Source organism: Babylonia areolata, chromosome 3 (assembly GCF_041734735.1).
Source record: "Babylonia areolata isolate BAREFJ2019XMU chromosome 3, ASM4173473v1, whole genome shotgun sequence".
NCBI classification, from domain to species: domain Eukaryota; kingdom Metazoa; phylum Mollusca; class Gastropoda; order Neogastropoda; family Buccinidae; genus Babylonia; species Babylonia areolata.
Genome location: NC_134878.1, coordinates 35,519,869 through 35,538,473, shown reverse-complemented (window position 1 = coordinate 35,538,473; position 18,605 = coordinate 35,519,869). Strand labels below are relative to the sequence as shown.

Here is an 18,605-nt window from a genome sequence, read left to right as displayed (position 1 = left end):
CCATTTGAGTCACCAAGAAAACACATGCACACATACAAACAGGGAAGGACCACACAAAACAAATCAATGATGTGAAAGGGAAATGATGGACCATTTGAGGGAAGCATTCCAAGTGTGACATGACCACTTAATCTTTCCATGCTAAGTGTTCAAATTATGCTTCAACTGACCACTTATGGGCTACATCTAACTGAAAACTGCCCAAAGCTGTCACGACATATAGGCACAGAGGACTTCTTGGGACAAGGCATCCTGCCAAGCACACATGGTCATCAGCAAATGGAAGCCAGCCTACATGTATTCCAGCCAGAGACCAATGGCATGCACGATGTCCAGGGAAGAGGGACGGTCATCCCCGGAACTGGCCCAGCACTGGGTATAGAGGTCAGCAAAGATGACTTCAAAAGGGTTGTCCTCGTCCTCAGATGGCAGCCGGGGTCGGAGGTCATTGGAGACCACCTGGTAGATTACTGCATGGGCAGGAACCCCTTCATACGGTCCCTGGCAAGTGCGCTAACCACCACACAAAATTAATTTCTCAAATCTTTTGACGACATTGAAAGGAAAACTATGACACTGGATGACTCAGGTCAGTTGGAATATTCCAAAGTGTAAACATGGACAAAATAAATTCAACAAGGAAAAAAATTCTCTATCAATGTAATTCTCTGTGTGTGTGTGTGTGTGTGCATGTATCACACTTTCTCATCACATTTTCACAACCATTCACACATTTGAGACACTAGCTCAAAAGTCTCTCCCTTCTCTTGTAAACAATAATACTCAAATGAATATATTAAATCTCTGACAAAATGTCTTCAGTCACTGACATGTGTGACAGGACATTACACAAAATTCCTCCTCTCTCCCTTCTCTCCCTGTAGAGCTTCAGTCAAAACATACCACGATACCCATAGAATGCACTCACCATTTGCCACAGTGTGATGCCAAGCGAGTACACGTCACAGCACAAGGAGGGCTTCTGTCCCTTCAACAACTCCGGTGCTCTGTATGCCAAGGTTCCAACCAGCTCATTCTTCCAGGCACCTTTACAAAAGCAGAAACAATTAAAAACTCACTATCATCATCTCACACCTATACAATTGTTGCAATGATAAAATAGGAACCTACAGAACTGGCAATGATACAAATCATCATCAATGTCATCATTATCAATGTCATCATTATTATATGAATTTCAGTTAGTTACCCAACTTGATCTTTGGTCCTGATCTAGGTTGCATAAGCAATCTTAGCAGTTTGCTTAGCATTAGGAACATTCTTAATGCTTAACAAATGAGTGATCTTAGCAGTGTTCAGTTTGCACTGCATTATCAATTTTCCCAGGTCTGTAGAATTAGCATAGAACATTTTAAATTGAAGCAAACATAGTACTGCTAAGATCACTCATGCAACCCAGCTCTTTCTGGTTATCTAGCACATGAGACATGGTTACTGATCAGCTGGATTTTACTTTGTAAAATGCCAGCATAGACAAAGTGGGCCCCAGCACAGACCCAAGGGATCAGACACAGCATTGCAAACTGACCATTCTGTGTTGTATCATCATTAGACAGAAAGCAGTTATAAACAGCTTTTTTTCCTCTTTCAATTATCAAAGATTTTATAATTCAAAGATTATCTTTTGTCCATTATTGTCCAACCCCACCCAGGAACATATCTGGGGCAAAAAATTAAATATGGATCTTGAAGAAACCATTAAAAACCAACCAACCAACCAAAAACAGAAAATTAGGCAGAAGTACAGTCATATTCATACACACAGAGCTTAGGACATGCCTCTGATACTGACCATTCCATCAAGTTTTCACCACAGGATTGACAGAAGTATCCTGAACTTTAACATCAATTATTATACAGAACAGAAAATTGCAAATGGGCACCTCACAAATAAAATAAAAAGAATAAAAAGTAAGAACACCCATTTTCATTAAGTTAAAAAATATATATATATATATATCTATAATTACATTCATGGCTTTCTTTTAAAAAAGAAGGAACAAAAAAACAGGTGAAGAGACCAGCAAGGCAGAAAACGAGAAACAGATGACAGAAAGAAAAGCAAAAAGCCACAAACAAAACAGGCAGAAAAGTTGGAATTTCTAACTAGAATTTCTAGTTGGTGAAGATATCATTCATCTTGAAAGAGCCCCCAACATCCCCACAGAGTTAAAGATCCTTTTCAGTGATCAAGCATCCGGTTGATTAAAAAACACAAACAACTCAACGTGCTCTCCCTGCAAACAAAAGAAAAGACCAATGTTGTGGGAGCATAAAGTAAACAGTGATAGAAGAAAGGGCTACAGAGGAATCTGAAGGTGGATCGAAGGGTGGAGATTTTTACGATCTCTCAGGTCAACATATGTGCAAACCTGCTAGTGCCTGAACCCCCTTCGTGTGTATATGCAAGCAGAAGATCAAATACGTACATTAAAGATCCCGTAATCCATGTCAGCGTTCGGTGGGTTATGGAAACGAGAACATACCCAGCATGCACACCCCCGAAAACGGAGTATGGCTGCCTACATGGCGGGGTAAAAACAGTCATACACATAAAAGTCCACTCGTGTGCCTACGAGTGAACGTGGGAGTTGCAGCCCACGAACGCAGAAGAAGAAGAAGAAGAAAGGTGGATCATCACTTTAAAAATCCAACTCTCAGAAACAAACAACCACTTAAATCGCAGCCCACACGGGAGTTTAAACTGCATGTAAGTATATGTAACACTGACTCCCATGCATGGGACAGAATGAGTTGAGTCCAACCAACAACTCTCCCATGACACCCCCACCCCCCTCCTTTTATTCAAATTCTTTTTACATGAACCAAATGCAGCAGATCACATTTCAACTGTGCAAATATTTGAAGTAAATATGTCCCTTTAAGGTCTCTCCACTCTTCCACTGATCACAGATTTTTTTTTTTTTTTTTAGTTCCCAAATTCAACAGAGAGAAATATGGTGGGGGAGTTTTTACCTCTTCAGGTGTCATTCATTCATCATTTTGCCCATCGCTCCTGGTGGAGCATAGGCCATCGACGACCTCTCGCCATTGCACTCTGTTCTGGGCTGTTCTGGTCCCTTGCTGCTTCAGCTCTGCCTCGATGTCTCGCCTCCAGCTGTTGCGAGGCTGGCCTCTCTTCCTCTTTCCCTGCAGGTTCCAGATCAGGGCTTGGCGTGTGATGCTGAACAGTGGCTTCCTGAGGGTGTGTCCGATCCAGCCCCACTTCCTTCGCAGTATCTGCCTGGCCACTGGTTCCTGTCCCGCTCGCTCCCACAGATCTTCGTTTCGGATCTTCTCCTGCCATCAGATCTTCTAGATGCGCCTCAGATAGGTGTGGAAGAATGTCTGAATCTTCTGCTGCATTGTCTGTGTTGTCCGCCATGTCTGGCATCCGTAGAGCAGAACTGACTTCACACTGGAGTTGAAGATGCGGAGTTTGGTTTTCATACTGATTGCTCCAGATGCCCAGATGTTCTTGAGCATGATGAAAGCTGTTCTTGCCTTGCCGATTCTGGCTGTGACGTCTCGGTCCATGCCTCCCTGTTGGTCAGCCACGCTTCCCAAGTAGATGAAAGACTCCACCTCCCTGACGGGCTCTCCATCGACTGTGACTGGTGTGTTGGCAGGTGTAAATACCTGGAAATAACTGGGGGGGTTTCCCAGTCTGTCACAGCCTCTCACTACTCCAAAAACAAATCTAAAGACATTCCTTTTCAAGTAGTCTATGCATAACTAAGGCACCCCTTTCCATATATTTATTCCATGGATCCAAACTTTTCTTTGATATGTATGAGTGTGATATGCATGAGTGCGTGTGAGCATGCATACGTGTCAGACTGACATGCTACGGTAAAACGCAATAAGAGGATGGAAAACACTGTATCATATTGTTGTTGAAATTACTATCATCATTATTTGTATCTGTCCAGGTGTTTTCTTTGAGTTTCTCTTTTTTTTCTTTCTTTCTTCTTCCTTTTGTAAGTTACCGCGTATATGTGTGTATCAGTTTAATGTTTATTGTAAAGCATTTTGAACTCCCTTTAAGGGAGGAAAGCGCTAAAAAAGTATCCATTATTCATTATTATCATTATCATTATTAACACACTAACCTGGTGCTGGACTCAACCCCTCTGCCACCACCTCCTGCCCCCCTCTCTCCCTCCCCGGCACCAGCTGATGACAGCATCCAAAGTCAGCGATGCGGAGTTGGAGTTCATTGGTGACCAGACAGTTGGCGGGCTTCAGATCCAGGTGCATCAGGCCGAAAGAGTGCAGGTAATGCAGGCCCCGCGCCATCTGTAACGCCAGACTATAGGTACACACTGAAAACACCTGATGCAGTACATTAGGCTAGACTGTACAGATGCACACTAAAATACCTGATAAGGTACAGTACATCAGCCAAGACTGTATAGGTACACACTGAAAACACCTGATGCAGTACATTAGGCTAGACTGTACAGATGCACACTGAAATACCTGATAAGGTACAGTACATCAGCCAAGACTGTATAGGTACACACTGAAAACACCTGATACAGTACATTAGCCGATTAGGCTACACTGTACAGATGCACACTAAAATACCCGATAAGGTACAGTACATCAGCCAAGACTGTATAGGTACACACTAAAAATACCAATAAGGTACAGTACATCAGCCAAGACTGTATAGGTACACACTAAAAATACCAATAAGGTACAGTACATCAGCCAAGACTGTATAGGTACACACTAAAAATACCAATAAGGTATAGTACATCAGCCAAGACTGTATAGGTACACACTAAAAACACCTAATACTACACAGTACATCAGCCAAGACTGTATAGGTACACACTAAAAACACCTGATATTACACAGTGCATCAGACTGTAGGTACACACTAAAAACACCTGATACTGTACAGTACATCAGCCCAGACTTACAGTACACACTGAAAACACTGATAAGGTATAGTACATCAGCCCAGACTGTGTAGGTACACACTAAAAACACCTGATACTGTACAGTACATCAGCACAGACTTACAGGTACACACTGAAAACACCTGATACAGTACATTACACCATGCCAGACCAACCAGGTACACTCTTTAAAATAAAACAAGTTCCCACAAATGTGACAAACAAATGTCCATATTTTTCAAATTTTTTTTTCAAACCAAATAAAGTAAAATAAAATAAAAACAAAGTCTGCAACACCACTGATGAAGGGGAATGGGAAGTTCATATTTCATGACATGTATGTTCAAGAGTATTCAACCGAGTTGAATTTTTTAAAAATAGCTTATAAACTCTTTGTTGAAAGGTACTGGTCAATGGTTTATGAAAATTCCGAGACTTTTCCAAACCTTGACCATTAACTTTCTACCCATTATATACTTTTCTAAAAGTTTCCGAAAACCTTTAAAACTTTTTTTTTTAATATCTGAAAAGGGCTGAACGTGTTGTCCACATTTCAAGTGAGCGAACTTGTACAGTATAGCACAGCAAAGGCACAGACAGTACTGCAAATGTACTAATGCACAACAAAAAGGTTAAAAGTTAAAGGTACCATTGCATTTTAAGGCAACTGAGCCAGTGAATTCCTGTCTCAAGGGTTTGGCACAGTAAGGTGGGTGAAATTGAAAACCTCTTCTTCCACCATTTTAACCATCCCCAACTGAAGTCCATTCATACCTGGGTAGAGTGAGGAAAACTGGAGAAAAGTACCTTTCCCAAAAATACACCACACCATGCCAAAACAGAATGAACCCACCCTATCATGAAAAAGCACGGCACAAACACGCACTCAAACAATACTACATGCATGACATTAGCACTGTAGCAGTGTTGTCAACACAGTACAGCACATCACAGCACAACACGTAAACAGTCACACACACCATGTCTATCTTATCTTCACCTCAGTCGTGTCATATTGAGTCTGTCTATATTGTCTGTCCATCCGTACGTCTGTCTGTGTTGGCATTTGTGTAGTAGTTGTGGTCTGCAATCTTTTTTTCAACTCAAAGTTACATGAGGGAAGGGTGAAGGTGGGTGGGTAGTACAGATGGGATAGGGAAGGGAGATGTGGGAAGGGGGATGGGGGAAGGGAGAGGGGGAATAGTGTAATGGTGTGCGCTTGGCATGTCTTGTGAGTTGTGTATGTGTATGAATGCCTCTGTGTGTGTGTGTGTGTGTGTGTGTGTGTGTGTGTGTGTGTGTGTACATGCATGACTGAAGCCAAACTGAACGACACAGGTAACGAATGACAAGCACCAAAAGGCTGGCGTCAGCTGGTTCATTGCAGGTAGACAAATGACTGTGTTTGCAAAAACGCTCAGACCTATAGGTGCTATGTAAGATATATGTATCCATATCAATCAATGTATCATGCAGTCCAGTTGTCTATCTACACCTTAATTGTGTGGTGCAGTCCAATATTCTATCTGTACTTCAGTTATGTGGTGCAGTCACGTTGTCTGTCTGTTCTTCAGTTGTGTGGTGCAGTCCAGCTGTCTGTCTGTACCTCAGTCATGTGGAGTAGTCCAGCTGTCTGTCTGTACCTCAGTCATGTGGCGCAGTCCAGCTGTCTGTACCTCAGTCATGTGGAGTAGTCCAGCTGTCTGTCTGTACCTCAGTCATGTGGCGCAGTCCAGCTGTCTGTACCTCAGTCATGTGGTGCAGTCCAGCTGTCTGTCTGTACCTCAGTCATGTGGTGCAGTCCAGCTGTCTGTACCTCAGTCATGTGGTGCAGTCCAGCTGTCTGTCTGTCTGTACCTCAGTCATGTGGCGCAGTCCTGCTGTCTGTACCTCAGTCATGTGGTGCAGTCCAACTGTCTGTCTGTACCTCAGTCATGTGGCGCAGTCCAGCTGTCTGTACCTCAGTCATGTGGCGCAGTCCAGCTGTCTGTCTGTACCTCAGTCATGTGGTGCAGTCCAGCTGTCTGTACCTCAGTCATGTGGCGCAGTCCAGCTGTCTGTCTGTCTGTACCTCAGTTGTGTGGCACAGTCCAGCTGTCTGTCTGTCTGTACCTCAGTTGTGTGGCACAGTCCAGCTGTCTGTCTGTCTGTACCTCAGTTGTGTGGCACAGTCCAGCTGTCTGTCTGTCTGTACCTCAGTCGTGTGGCGCAGTCCAGCTGTCTGTCTGTCTGTACCTCATTTGTGTGGCACAGTCCAGCTGTCTGTACCTCAGTCGTGTGGCGCAGTCCAGCTGTCTGTCTGTCTATACTTCAGTCATGTGGTGCATTCCAGCTGTCTGTACCTCAATCATGTGGTGCAGTCCAACTGTCTGTCTGTCTATACTTCAGTCATGTGGTGCATTCCAGCTGTCTGTCTGTACCTCAGTCGTGTGGTGCAGTCCAGCTGTCTGTACCTCAGTCATGTGGTGCATTCCAGCTGTCTGTCTGTACCTCAGTCATGTGGTGCATTCCAGCTGTCTGTCTGTACCTCAGTCATGTGGTGCATTCCAGCTGTCTGTCTGTACCTCAGTCGTGTGGTGCAGTCCAGCTGTCTGTACCTCAGTCATGTGGTGCTGTCCAGCTGTCTGTACCTCAGTCGTGTGGTGCTGTCCAGCTGTCTGTCTGTACCTCAGTCGTGTGGCACAGTCCAGCTGTCTGTCTGTACCTCAGTCGTGTGGTGCTGTCCAGCTGTCTGTACCTCAGTCATGTGGTGCAGTCCAGTTGTCTGTCTGTCTGTACCTCAGTCATGTGGCGCTGTCTGTCTGTACCTCAGTTGTGGTGCAGTCCAGCTGTCTGTCTGTCTGTACCTCAGTCGTGTGGCGCAGTCCAGCTGTCTGTACCTCAGTCGTGTGGCACAGTCCAGCTGTCTGTCTGTACCTCAGTCGTGTGGTGCTGTCCAGCTGTCTGTACCTCAGTCATGTGGTGCAGTCCAGTTGTCTGTTTGTCTGTACCTCAGTCATGTGGCGCTGTCTGTCTGTACCTCAGTCATGTGGTGCAGTCCAGCTGTCTGTCTGTCTGTACCTCAGTCGTGTGGCGCAGTCCAGCTGTCTGTACCTCAGTCATGTGGCACAGTCCAGCTGTCTGTACCTCAGTCATGTGGCGCAGTCCAGCTGTCTGTACCTCAGTCATGTGGCACAGTCCAGCTGTCTGTACCTCAGTCATGTGGCGCAGTCCAGCTGTCTGTACCTCAGTCATGTGGCACAGTCCAGCTGTCTGTACCTCAGTCGTGTGGCACAGTCCAGCTGTCTGTACCTCAGTCATGTGGCGCAGTCCAGCTGTCTGTACCTCAGTCGTGTGGTGCTGTCCAGCTGTCTGTACCTCAGTCGTGTGGTGCTGTCCAGCTGTCTGTACCTCAGTCGTGTGGTGCTGTCCAGCTGTCTGTGTGTCTGTACCTCAGTCGTGTGGTGCTGTCCAGCTGTCTGTACCTCAGTCGTGTGGTGCAAAAGGAGGAAGGTGGCAGGATGGTTGACGCTCAGCTGCCAATACAGAGAATCCCTGAGGTTGAGGGTTAGAATCCCACTCTCACCCTTTCTCACAAGTTTTTTTTTTTTTTTTTTTTTTTTTTTTTTTTTGCTGCCCCATCATCTGCGCCGTTTCAGTGGCATTACTCCCACGCCGCTCATTTAGATTCCCCCATACACGGCCACACCCGGGTTCGTCCGTCGCAGTTCCAGCGTCGGCAGTCCACAGGGAACCATCGATGTTAGGTCGCCTGGAGGCCACACACCAGAGGAGACCCTGCACTGCTGCTGAGTCACTTCGGTGGTGTTCAGTGGTGCCTGTTCTGTTTTAACGTACTTAGGACACCACCTACTAAGCCCCCTACTAACGACAATAATGGCTTAGTCGCCGAGCCAGACTGAGTGAGCGTCTCTCCCAGAGTGGAGACCGCCACCACGTCCCTCAAACAGCCGCCCATGAATCTGCCGACACTGCCGACATTGACAGGACTCACCCCAAGCACGGAAGTGGAGGGGTATCGAAACTGAGGTCACCATGCCTTTCTCACAAGTTTGACTGGAAAATGAAATTGAGCATCTAGTCTTTCGGATGAGACGATAAACTGAGGTACTTGGCACACTGAAAAAGAACCCATTGCAACGAAAGTGTTGTCCGTCCATCCGTATGTCTGTCTGTGTTAGCATTCGTGTAGTAGCTGTGGTCTGCAATCTGTTTTTTCAACTCAAAGTTACATGAGGGGAGGGTACTTGGCACATTGAAAAAGAACCCATTGCAACGAAAGTGTTGTCCTCTGGAAAAAATTATGTAAAAAGAAATCCACTCCAACAGGAACACAAATATACAAGCATGCACTCAAGGCCTGACAAGTGCATTGGGTTATGCTGCTGTCAGGCATCTGCCTAGCAGATGTGGTGTGGCGTATATGGATTTGTCCAAACGCAGTAACACCTCCTACCCTGTATTTCAGTCATGCCGTGCAGTCATGTTGTCTGTCTGTATCTCAGTTGTGTGGTGCAGTCCAGCTGTCTGTCTATCTGTACCTCAGTCGTGTGGTGCAGTCCAGTTCCTGCTGGTGGTCATTGAGGAGGGACTGCAGTGTGTTGGGCCCCACATAGTCCATGAAGATCCAGGCCCCGTCCTCAAAGCCATGCAGGGTTGTGGCGCCCAGAATGCTGACCACATTGCTATGCTTCAGGCCTGTCCTGCAAGTATCAGACGTGTGTGCAAGACAGATAAGCCATTAAACTTCATTGTTCAAACCTGCTTGTATCAGACACATGCAACACTGATAATTAACTTCATCCTTCAAGCCATTAAACTTCATTGTTCAAACCTGCTAGTATCAGACATATGTGCAACACTGATAATTAACTTCATCCTTCAAGCCATTAAACTTCATTGTTCAAACCTGCTAGTATCAGACATATGTGCAACACTGATAATTAACTTCATCCTTCAAGCCTGCAAGTATCAGATGTGTGTGCAACATTGACATTTTAGGGCTTGATATTGGCTATAGATGCTGAATGTCTTTGAAGAAAAGCATGTGAGGGGAAAACGTTTGGGGGTGGAGGACAGAAAGGAAATCTTTTCAAACTTTACACTTTGCAAACAGAAAAAAAGGAGAAATTCAAACTTATGAAATTTCTATTGCAAAGAGAGGGAGAGAGAGAGAGAAAAAACCCCAAAAAAACCACACAAAAAAAACACACCAAAAAACATAGATTATGAATAAAACTTCACTAAGCCTTCAGAAAACAGAATTGGTGTGTGTCCATCGAGATCGATGATGACCATCGTTGTCATCCAGCTGGGGGATGGGGGGAGGGTGGTGGTGGGGTGGGTGGGAGGATGCTCATGAATCTATCCGTGAATGCGCAGATGGCTGAATAGTCCAATCTGCGCACGAAATGTTCGCTGACAGTTGGGGCAGACAAAGACAGGCATACCATCGTCAGGGAGCTTGTTTGCCCGTGACTTTCTGGCCTGCCTCTTCTGAACAGCTGCAGCAGTCATGTTGGCCTCGCACAACTTGGCGCCTTTGTGCACAGCAGCACGCCATTTGTCACGGTCCACTGCAGATTCCTCCCAGGAGTCAGGGTTGATATCAAACGCTTTAAGAGAGACTTTCAGAGTATCTCTGAAGCGCTTCTTCTGACCTCCGTGTGATCTCTTCCCTTGTTGCAGCTCGCCATAGAAGAGACTTTTGGGCAGCCGATGGTCTGGCATGCGCGCCACGTGTCCAGCCCAGCGAAGCTGGGACTGCATCAGGATGGTGAAGATGCTGGGAAGGGTGGCTTTTGCGAGCACCTCTGTGTCTGGGGTCTTGTCTTGCCACTTGATGTTCAGTAGCTTCCTGAGGCATGTTGTGTGGAAGTGGTTCAGCTTCTTGGCATGTCGTTGGTACACTGTCCAAGTTTCGCAGGCGTACAGTAGTGTGGGGAGAACTACTGCTCTGTAGACCTTTAGCTTGGTCTCAAGACTAATGCCTCTTCTGTTCCAGACATTTGCACTGAGTCTACCAAAAGTTGCGCTTGCTCTTGCAATCCTGACGTTCACTTCATCGTCGATGGTCGCATTTCGTGACAGTGTGCTGCCAAGGTATGTGAACCGCTCCACCGCACTGAGTCTCTGACCGTTGACTGTGATGTTGGGCTCAACGTAGGGTTTCCCTGGGGCTGGCTGATGGAGAACTTCAGTTTTCCTCGTGCTGATGGTAAGGCCGAAGTTCCTGCTGGCAGTGGCAAACTTGTCAACGCTGAGTTGCATGTCAGCTTCAGATCCAGCGTTGAGGGCACAATCATCAGCAAACAAAAAGTCTCTGATGATGTCGGTCATGACCTTCGTTTTTGCTTGAAGCCTTCTGAGGTTAAACAACTTACCATCTGTTCGGTACTTTAGGCCGATTCCAACATCGCCATCTCTGAAGGCATCAGTAAGCATTGCAGAGAACATGAGGCTGAACAGCGTTGGAGCCAGGACGCAGCCTTGCTTGACACCATTTGTGACAGCAAAAGGAGCAGATGTTTCGCCTTTGTCCTGGACTTGAGCCTGCATGCCTTCATGGAATTGGCTGACCAAGGAAATAAATTTCCGAGGGCATCCGTACTTGGCCATGATCTTCCACAGTCCCTCTCTACTCACGGTGTTGAAGGCCTTAGTGAGGTCGACATAGGTGGAGAACAGATCAGCATTTTGCTCCTGACATTTCTCTTGCAGCTGCCTTGCAGCAAACACCATGTCGGTGGTTCCGCGCTCTTTCCGGAATCCACACTGGCTCTCAGGCAAATGACCTTGGTCAAGGTGTGCTGTGAGGCGGTTTGGTAGGATCCTGGCAAGTATCTTGCCTGCGATGGAGAGCAAGGAAATGCCCCGATGGTTATCACAGGCTTGCCGGTTCCCCTTTCGCTTGTACAAGTGAATGATAGATGCATCTTTGAAATCCTGGGGGATCGTCTCTTCTTTCCACATGAGTGAGTACAGCTGATGGAGCTTTTCAGTCAGCACAGTGCCTCCATCCTTGTAGACCTCTGCTGGTATGGAGTCTGAGCCAGGTGCTTTGCCACTGGATAGCAGACGTATTGCTTTCTGGGTCTCAAGAGGTGTTGGCGGATCGTCCAGTGCTTCGTTGATGGGGACTTGTGGGAGACGGTCTATGGCTTGATCATTTATGGAGGAAGGGCGATTTAAGACACTGTTGAAGTGCTCAGCCCAGCATTCGAGAATTTTCTCCTTCTCGGTGATCAAGGTATTCCCATCTGCACTGAGGAGGGGGGATGATCCTGAGGATGTGGGGCCGTAGACTTCTTTTAAGGCATCATAGAACCTCTTCATATCGTGCCTGTCAGCATATCCCTGGATCTCATCAGCTTTGTCACTCAGCCACTTATCCTGCATCTGGTGTAACTTTTGCTGAACAGTCCTGCGGATGGCATCGTACACATCCTTTTTTGATGTGGACTTTGGGTTGCTCAGGTAGGCTTGATGCAGACGGCGTTTCTCATCCAGAAGCTGCTTGATTTCATCACAGTTTTCATCAAACCAGTCTTTGTGCTTTCTGGACATGGGTCCCAGGGTCTCTGAAGCTGTACTATAGATCAGCTCACGCAGGGTCCTCCAGTCAGACTCCACATTCTGGTTGTCCAGAGAGGCGGATTCCAGACGATCTTCCAGCAGCTCCACAAAAGACTGTTTGATGGTGATATTTTTCAGCTTAGCGACGTTGAGCCGTTTTGGAGCCTTCTGGCCTTGGGGGCGTCTCTTGGGCTGGATTCGAATATTCAGCTTCGAGACTACAAGGCGATGGTCTGTCCAACACTCGGCGCTGCACATGGTCTTTGTTACACGTACATCTTGCCTATCCCTTTTCCTGACGATGACATAATCGATGAGATGCCAATGCTTTGAGCGAGGGTGCATCCATGACGTCCTGTTACGGGTAGGGAGGCAGAAAACTGTTGGTTATCAGCAGTTCGTGCTCTGCACAGGTCTGAAGCAAAAGCAATCCATTTGGGTTGCAGTGGCCCACACCGTGCTTTCCAATCACTCCATCCCAGGAGATGTAGTCAGGGCCAACTCTGGCATTGAAGTCCCCAAGAATGATGAGCTTGTCTGCTTTAGGGATAGCAGCAATGACAGAGTGAAGGTCCTCGTAGAACTTCGCCTTCACTTCATCCGGGTTGGTCATGGTTGGGGTGTAGGCACTGACAATGGTGAGGTGCTTCTGGCCAGATGCCAGTAGGAGTTTCATGGTCATAAGCCTATCGTTGACTCCCTTTGGGATTCCAGCTAGCTTGCTGACAAGTGCTGTTTTTACTGCAAAACCAACGCCAGCCTCACGTCGCTCTTCGCTTCCTCGTCCACTCCAGAAGAAGGTGTAACCAGATCCCCGTTCACAGAGCTCGCCTTCACCTGCAAGCCGAGTCTCACTCAAGGCTGCGATGTCAATGTTGTATCTGGCAAGTTCGGATGCAACTAGTGCCGTTCTCCTTTGGGGTCTGTCCGCGTTATCTCTGTCCAGGAGAGTCCTTATGTTCCAAGCACCAATGGTGAGAGGAACGATCCTTGTTTTTTTCTTTTCTTTCTTGTTGTTTCGACCGCTGATGTAGGGTCCCCGCCAGCCACGGTATGCTGGCCAGGGTGATATGGAGCAGGCAATTTTTAGGGCACCTTTTCTAGCCCCTTCCTGATGCCAGGGAGGTGAGCAGTGCATTCCTAAAGAGGGCTGCTCAGACGCTCAGACGGCTGCCGAGCTCCATCGCTGCTCCTGTCGACGAAGAACGACCCTATGGCCTGAGCCGCCTGCGTGCAGGTCTGTGACTGCGACTGCCAGTGTACCCACACCTGTCGTTTCGTCGCTCGCCTGTCGCCACAGGACTTGGGGGTGATGAAATGATGAAGGATGAAAGGTCATTTTGGATGACTGATGACTTGCGCGATGAGTTTGTTTAAAGTGAAGAGGAGTTGCGCAACGTCGACCTCACTCTCTCGTCCGGGTCCACCAATTTCCAGTGGCAAGACTAAGTCGAGACGACTGGAGGATGAGCACGGATGCAGTGGATGACCAAGATATCCTTTCGGTGTCTCATCTTGCTCTCTGCACTCCACAGTGCGTTGCTGTAACCGCCTTCCTCTCCGTTGAACCGATAGGTTTCTTCCGCAGATTCTGCCGGATCTAGACTTCGCATGCATGGGTAGACACACCCTGGGGGCCAACTGCGTGTGGCATGCCCACAGCACAGTGGAGCTAGATGGCCGTTGGTGGCTCTCCTGAGCCAACGCCCTTTTATGGATCTTCATAAGGGTGTCTAGCCACCCGCCTCACCAGTCCCGGAAGGGAGCGGTGGGAGTGCCGGTTTAGTCGCCGGCAACCCGACCCTGAACAGGTTGTACTGGATTACAGGTTACCAGTAGCAGATCTAATGACCTGACCTGACCAAACAGATACATACAGATAGATAGATGGGTAGATGGACGAATAAAAAAACCTAACAACAACAGACAGACAGAAAAACAGAAAAATTTATTCTGTCCGTGTCTATTTTTTCTGGGTTTTTTTCTGAAAACAGAATTACACATGCAATGAAGATGTGTTGAGACATGCTACTCGATCGTGACTCACTGAAAAACATACAAACTACAAAAGGAAGCCAAAATCTCCACGCGGAGCTGGTCAGTTAACTCAATTCCAAAAACACGATAAAATTGAGAATGATGCTGCATGCAACACTGAGGGAACTGAATATCCTTTCGCAGCCTTTCTTTCCTGAATTAGTCTTAATTACAGCATTTAAAAAATACATAAACATATCGAGGGTAATATTATTTAGAATACCAGCTCCCCCCAAAAAGCACATATAATTTGAAAGTTGAATGAAACCAACTTGCAGCGTTATCAGTCAGTCGGCACTAAATGATGAATTTGGGGTCAAACTGGTACCGGACTGAGGAGCGGAAGGTAAGAAAAATATATCTTCCTCCAAACACTGAAAACAACTGGTTCATTGGGTTCCTATAATTAGTATAATAATTTCTGGGACATATTCAAACGAAAATGTTCGTGCGTTCTGCAATGTAGGCATCTGAGAAATAACATGTATCATGTAACCCATCCATATAGAAAGAGTTAGGCTCATTAAAACGATGGGAAATGACCCAAACCATGAACACGAAAACTGCAATTCAAAATAGCGAACTAAAAAAGGAAAATATTTCGTTACCTGTACGCCAGAAGCTCGTTGCTGTACGACTGTCGCACGGCCCTTGGGTTGGCGCACCGTTTGTGGTAGGTCTTCACCGCCACTGTCCGTCCCCGAATGCTGGCCACGTACACTGACCCGAACCCTCCTGTGCCGAGAAGACTACCCAGGATCACCTCATCCCGATGGACTCGTCCACAGCGAACAGGTGTTCCCAGTCTGGAGATGGGCGAGCCTATGTAGCGGCCGTGGGAGGATGGGCTGTACTGAAGGAGGGTGTCACTGACCATGATGATTATGATGGATGGTCGTCAGACTGCGGTGTTTATTGTTGTTCCCTTGAACACAGACAGACAGACACACACACACACACACACACACGCCTTGTCAGTTGTGGATTCCCTGACAGGGATGACTCGAGAAGAGGGGTATGGAATGAAGTCACGTTGTTTCACAATGATTTTAAGATGGAGTGTCGGAATAAGTCGTGTGATTAGATTGACCAGTCACTGAGAGAAGAGAGTTTAGTATCACCACAGTCAACAATGAAGGAGTGGACTACACCCCCCTCCCTTGTGACTGTAACTGCGCACACGTAGTTACATGTGTACATTTTGTTTTATAGGCGCACGCACTAGTGTGTGTGTGTGTGTGTGTGTGAAGTCATTGAGGCGTCGCACAGAACAGTTCACCAGATTCCCCCAGGTATGTCGGTTTTGTGTCAAAGCCTAACGATCTTTCAGTCCATTCTGCAATGTTGTCCGGTTTTTTTTTTCTTCGTTTGTTATTTTTTTCCTCTTCGTTTCCCTCCCTGCTCCACAGTTCCTCTGAGGATTCCTCCACCCCCCGCGCCATCGTATCTTGTTACGTGGCCACATCAACGTGGTTTTCTTTTCTGAACTAAGTACAGAATATCTTCATAAATCATGCCCCAATGTGCTGCATGCACTTGTTCAATGATGATATGATCAGTGATATATTTTTTAATAAACACCTTATACTACTGACTAATAATAATTATGCATTTATGACCATGTTGACGATGACCATAATTGACAATGGTAACTGACTCACCTAGCTGTATTTTGGTCCACGGAAAGGACAGCAAACTGTTTTCTTTTGAATATGTGTATTCTGAACTTGTTGAAAACGGTTGGATTTCCACAAACAGGTTCTGCTGCAGCAATGAACTCAACTCACACTCTCTGTCACGTGCACTCTTTCGTTGTTCGTACTTGGCAGTTTGTTTTTGTTTTGTTTAAACAACAACAACAACAAACAAACAAAAAAAGTTTCAGTTTCAGTTTCAGTAGCTCAAGGAGGTGTCACTGCGTTCGGACAAAACCATATACGCTACACCACATCTGCCAAGCAGATGCCTGACCAGCAGCGTAACCCAACGCGCCTAGTCAGGCCTTGAGAAAAAGAAGAAAAAAAAGAAAAAAAAAGGGGAATAAATAATAGATAAACAAAAAACAACCCCAAACCAAACAAAACTTTCGACGGCTTGTCTAACTCTTGCTGTTATTTTTACAGTGTGTTACTTTCGGTGAAAATGTTAACATTCCTTTCTTCTTTCAATCAACCGCTTCAACATTTTGTGGGGAGATGGAGCAGGCGATCTGCGGCAAGACCTTCTTCTTCTTCTTCTTCTGCGTTCACTCGTATGTACACAAGTGGGCTTTTACGTGTATGACCGTTTTTACCCCGCCATGTAGGCAGCCATACTCCGTTTTCGGGGGTGTGCATGCTGGGTATGTTCTTTTTTCCATAACCCACCGAACGCTGACATGGATTACAGGATCTTTAACGTGCGTATTTGATCTTCTGCTTGCATATAAAAATATGTTTTCTGTGATCTTCCTCCAGCCTTCCAGATCCCACTCCTGACCGTGTACCCTATTTGTCAACCATCTCACTGTCATCCCAATAATATTTGTGTGTGTGAGTGGATTTGATGCACAAAATTTTGCGCCATGTCTGAAAAGTGTATTATGTATATGCACGAGTTTTTGTCATGTCAGTAAAATGCATTTTCTTGAATATGGCTGTTGTTTTGCTGATTTGCATGAATGTGGAACAAGAATACTCTTGTGTCTCAACACCCAAATTCAAACTGTTTGTTTCCAAGTGCATTCACAGCCATGGTTGATACACAGACCCGGAACGAGAATGACACAGACGCACGCAACACACAGAGATCTGCTCTCATTTTTCACACACACGGTGACACACTCAGATCACTTCAGTTTAGACACTTTCCCATGCGATGATCTGCTCTCATTCTGCATGTTCGAACTTTTTTTTTTTTTTTTTTTTTTTGCTGCCCCATCATCTGTACCGTTTCAATGGCATTGCTCCCATGCCGCTCATTTGGATTCCCCCATACACGGCCACACCCGGGTTCGTCCGTCACAGTTCCAGCGTCGGCAGTTCGCAGGGAACCATCGATGTTAGGTCGCCAGGAGGCCACACACCAGAGGAGACCCTGCACTGCTGTTGAGTCACTTCGGTAATGTTCATTGGTGCCTGTTCTGATTCAACGTACTTAGGACACCACCTACTAAGCCCCCTACTAACGACAATAATGGCTTAGTCGCGGAGCCAGACTGAGTGAGCGTCCCCCCCCCCCCCCCCCCCCCAGAGTGGAGACCGCCACCACGTCCCTCAAACAACGGCCCCCAACGAATCTGCCGACACTGAAGACATTGACGGAACTCACCCCAAGCACAGAAGTGGAGGGGTATCGAAACTGAGGTCACCGTGAGAGCAGGGCATGAAAGGCCACAGACTTTGAGACCGTTTTGTTTACTATTGATGATGATGGAGGAGGTGGATGACGATGACGATGTTGCTATGGAGGTCCATTTTGGTTTGGGACTGCGTGACAAGGCTGTACTCTACGCTTCCTGTCATAATGATATCCCGGCGTTAACCAGGCCCGAGAGATACAGACACTTGTAGTGTTGGTCAGGTAATTAGAGCAACACACCCAAAGACGCATCCTTGAAGTGGATGACACTTGACTGTGTGGTACCAGTCTCCCCATTTATGCCCACAGCACACTCAACTCTGGGTAGGAGCCGGCCATGGGCCGAAAAACCCACCTCCGCTGAGATTTGAACCCGCGTCCTCCCGGCCGTCAGTCCGCGACGCTAACCCCTTCGCCACGGCGGCTGGTTCCATGTTCAAACTTAATTTCTTTGACTCTTAGTCTCCGTCTGTTACACTCTCTCACACGCAACCCCCCCCCCCCCCCCTCCCTCCGTCACTGCCCCCTATATACGCCCACACTACACACACACACCTACACTCACACACACCCATACCCACACCTATTTGCAGACAGTACTCATACACACCCACTCAGTCTCCAGTCCTCGCCTTCATCTTTTTTTTCTCTTTTTCAACACTTTTCACATCACTAAAGCAAGAAGCACACAAACACGAAGTGGGCAGTTGAATATTGGATTTT

At 46.7% G+C, this 18,605-nt stretch overlaps 1 protein-coding gene across 1 annotated transcript; it reads right to left on the bottom strand.

Moving 5' to 3' along the window:
- Positions 1-142: 142 nt before the first annotated feature.
- Positions 143-15,420, bottom strand: LOC143280305 (serine/threonine-protein kinase mos-like). Its single transcript, XM_076584937.1, has 5 exons — positions 15,152-15,420; positions 9,473-9,634; positions 4,134-4,333; positions 929-1,047; positions 143-513 (listed from the first exon to the last, which is right to left on the bottom strand). The coding sequence occupies exons 1-5, from the start codon at positions 15,418-15,420 to the stop codon at positions 292-294; spliced, it is 972 nt and encodes a 323-aa protein (XP_076441052.1). The 3' UTR covers positions 143-291.
- Positions 15,421-18,605: the final 3,185 nt, after the last annotated feature.